This window comes from Hyla sarda, chromosome 4, assembly GCF_029499605.1.
Source record: "Hyla sarda isolate aHylSar1 chromosome 4, aHylSar1.hap1, whole genome shotgun sequence".
Taxonomy (NCBI): domain Eukaryota; kingdom Metazoa; phylum Chordata; class Amphibia; order Anura; family Hylidae; genus Hyla; species Hyla sarda.
Window position 1 is genome coordinate 2,889,212 of NC_079192.1, and position 4,194 is coordinate 2,893,405.

At 35.0% G+C, this 4,194-nt stretch overlaps 1 protein-coding gene across 1 annotated transcript; it reads left to right on the forward strand.

Moving 5' to 3' along the window:
* The first annotated feature begins 1,366 nt into the window (after nucleotides 1–1,366).
* On the forward strand, nucleotides 1,367–2,302 carry LOC130366681 (olfactory receptor 1468-like). The gene has a single exon (XM_056569002.1). The coding sequence runs from the start codon at nucleotides 1,367–1,369 to the stop codon at nucleotides 2,300–2,302; it is 936 nt and encodes a 311-aa protein (XP_056424977.1).
* Nucleotides 2,303–4,194: the final 1,892 nt, after the last annotated feature.

The following is a 4,194-nucleotide window of genomic DNA, read 5'->3' on the forward strand; positions in this document are numbered from 1 at the left end:
CCTGTGTATTTCGTATTTTAACCCCTTAAGGACATAGCCCATTTTGTCCTAAAAGGGGTTCTCTTTTGCCCCAGCGTTCTGAAATTTTCAGCAGAACGCTCGGAGCAGGCGTCCGTGATCGTGATGTCAAGGCCACGCCCCCTCCATTCATGTCTATGGGAGGGGACGTGTTAGCCGTCGCCGCTGCCGGAACCCGGCGTTTGTTTACAATCCCGGGTGTTGCGCGAGATCCAGCAGCAGGACCCCCACGATCGAACACCTTATCCCCTATCCTTTCCCACCTACAGAACCATGTGAGGGCTTGTTTTTTGTGTGACCAATTATACTCTGTAATGACATCTTTCATTTTACCATAAAATGTGTTGTGAAACCCAAAAAAGTATAGTATAAAATAGTATTTTTGAGAGTAAACTTTTAAGAAAAATTTAATTTTGCTAAATTTTGACGGTTTGGTTTTTACACAGTGCGATTAAAATGATTTGGGGGTTTAGTTGTCAGCTACTTAAAGTAACCAACACTCACCTGCTTTAAACCTCCTTAGGCATCAGGGCATACGGGTAGCCCTTGGTTCTAATGTACCTGCATGCCCAATATTCCAAACAAGTTAACCCTTATCAAATGTAAATTGCCCTGGAACCAGTTTTACCTTTATGGTGGAGCAGCCTGTGCCCTGTAAAGTGACCCTAGAAATAAATAACAATAAAATATTTTTTTTTAAATGAGTCAATTGTAATCATGACTTCACTTCATTTACTAAGCATGTATTATAATATATATATATATATATATATATATATATATATTGTGTTAAAGGAAAAATTGAAACAGATTAGATTTAAAAAAATGTTTAAGTATCTGGTGCCAATCAGTGAAAAACAAGGCAGGGGACACATTCATTAATTTTCAATATCTTTTATTTAGACTTTTGTTCAGCCTTTTACTCATTATTATTACCTCTGAGACTGATTATTTATGTCTCTAATTTAAATACTGTGAGAGTCGACGTTACAATACTTTGTTGTAAAATTATCCCCAATGGTCCCTTCCTCAAGGGGTTTAAATGTTGAATATATAAAGAGCATAATATCCTAAGACAGTTTTATAGACAGAAGAAACCAGTGAACGCCTTCTTCCAGGCTAAAGATTATATCTATTGTAATCTTTCTTGACAGTCTTAAGGAGGACATATTGAATATTAGTATGTGATGAACGCTTACCAGGATAAGGAGTAAGATTGGCAAATAAACTATATCTGCGGGAAATCAACCTAGAATGGAAGACCTGTTCATCAATCATAAATTCATCACAATGCTCTACTAGATGCCTACTTATTATATTTAGATGCATTTAGATGAAGTTACATAACATGAACTCCACAAAGATCTCCGAGCTTCTTCTCCTTGGATTCCCGACTCTTTATAATTATAAGTTTCCTTTCTTCTGTATTGTTCTTTCTATGTATTGTATGACTATATGTGAGAACCTCCTGATCATTCTCCTGGTGTCCACAAGCCAACGTCTCCGTTCTCCAATGTATTTCTTCCTTGGACATTTGGCTCTGTCAGACGTATTCCTTGTGACAAGTGTTGTTCCTAAGTTGCTGGATGTTATCATAAGGGAAGGGAGTGTTATATCTTTTGTTGGGTGTTTAACTCAGTTTTACCTCTATGGTGGAGCAGCCTGTGCCGAGTGTTTTTTGCTCACAGCCATGTCCTATGACCGGTACTTGGCCATTTGTAAACCGCTACACTATACAGCAATAATGAGTGTCCAGCTTAGATACATCCTGGTCATCTCCTCCTGGGCACTTAGCTTTACATTTGTACTTATAACACTCATACTTGTATGTGACTTAGACTTCTGTGGGCCAAATTTGATAAACAACTTCTTCTGTGACTTTGCTCCACTTTTAGAACTTTCTTGCTCAGACACCACAGTTGTGGGTATTGACATTTTTATCCACTCTATTCTAATAGTTCTATTACCGTTCTTATTTATTATTATAACTTATGTTCATATCTTTATCACCATCTTTGGAATTTCCTCCATATCAGGCCGGCAAAAAACCTTCTCCACCTGTAGCTCTCACTTGGCGGTTGTCTCTATCTATTATGGGTCCATGCTCATGATCTACATGGTCCCTCAGAGAGGACATTCACTGACTGTTGACAAGTTTATTTCCCTTTCCTATATTGTTCTGACCCCTCTTCTGAACCCTGTTATATACAGTCTAAGAAACAAAGATCTCCAGTCTTCTATGGTTATATACCTAATGGCTTGTATTAGGAAAAGTGTCTTGTAATAGAAGAGAGAGACATGGACCTAGAAGAGACCTTCTAAAAATATCATTAGACACTTAGCCCTTTTTGTTGTCAAAAATAATAATAATTTTCTTTACTTTATTACAATATAATAATAAAAATAACAATCATACAATCCTGAACTTTAATAATTAAAATAGAAAAAAAAATAACATTATTTTACCTTGTGATATGAACTTTCAATAAATATTGCATAATGCCTTATCTTTAATATTCAAATATATATTTCCTGATACGACTGTCTTTTTGTAAATTAAATTAACAATTTTTGATGTATGTGATCTCCATGACAATACCCATCATAGCTGTTTCCTTATTTCCTTAATCAATCAAACACACACACACACATGTATATATATATATATATATATATATATATATATATATATATATATATAAATATTTTTTTTTATTTTTTCTAAAATACAGCTGTGAAGAGATTTCCCACTTAATCTCCCTTAATGACAATTTGCTAATTCACTTTATTAAAAAGAATAAACTAAAATCTTGCGTAGACATGAATATTCATATCCTTTTCTCAGGACTTAGTTGAAGCTCCTTTGACATTGTAAAAATGATTCCTATTTTCGGATATCGCAACAGGATTGGCCTCCTAGAAAGGGAGTCCTCTTCACAATTAGAGTAAAACAAAACAATAAGTGTAAAGCGAAACAAAACAAAAACTGGCAAAAAATTTTTAACTTCCAGTTAAAACAGGTTGTTCACAGAACAGATGGAGAGCGCTCTCTGCTGTTTTACTACAATTATTATATTTGTGGCTCCTCCTATCTGTGTTGGTCACTCCTCAGTGTCCCTCACAGAGGTCTTCACCTAACACTTGTCATTTCTATAATGGCTGATGAATCTATGTGTCTAGGCTTTCATAGTGAATCTGACAACACCCCTATACTGACTCTTCATAGGCTGGGACAGCTGTTCGAAAGACATAATGGGATTCCCTGAGATCATGCGATCCTTCCTCCTTATCTTAATCCCTTAAGGACCGGGCGTTTTTCCGTTTTTGCTCTTTCGTTTTTTCCTCCTTACCTTTAAAAAATCATAACTCTTTAAATTTTGCACCTGAAAATCTGTATTATGGCTTATTTTTTGCGCCACCAATTCTACTTTGTAATGATGTCAGTCATTTTACCCAAAAATCTACAGCGAAACGGAAAAAAAAATCATTGTGCCACAAAATTGAAAAAATACAGCCATTTTGTAATTTTTGGGGGCTTCCATTTCTACGTAGTACATTTTTCAGTAAAAATGACACCTTATCTTTATTCTCTAGGTCCATATGGTTAAAGTGATACCCTACTTGTAAAGGTTTGATTTTGTATTACTTCAGAAAAAAATCATAACAGGAAAATGTATACGTTTAAATTTGTCATATTCTGACCCCTATAACTTTTTTATTTTTCCGTGTTCAGGGCACTATGAGGGTTAATTTTTTGCACCGTGATCTGAAGTTTTTGTCGGTACCATTTTTGCATTGATCTTACTTTTTGATCGCTTTTTATTCATCTTTTCATGATATAAAAAGTGACCAAAAATACGCTATTTTGGACTTTTGATTTTTTTAGCGCGTACGCCATTGACCATGCAGTTTAATTAGCAGTATATTTTTTTAATTTGGACATTTTCACATGCAGTGATACCACATATGTTTATTTTTGTTTTTATTTACACAGGTTTTTTTTTTATTATTGGAAATGCCGGGTGATTCAAACTTTTATTAGGGGAAGGGATAGTTCAAAGGGTTAATGATTTTTTTACACTTATCTTTTGCAATATTATAGCCCCCATAGGGGGCTATAACCTTGCATTTACTGATCTTTAACACTGTTCAATGCATCTCCATAGAGATGCAATG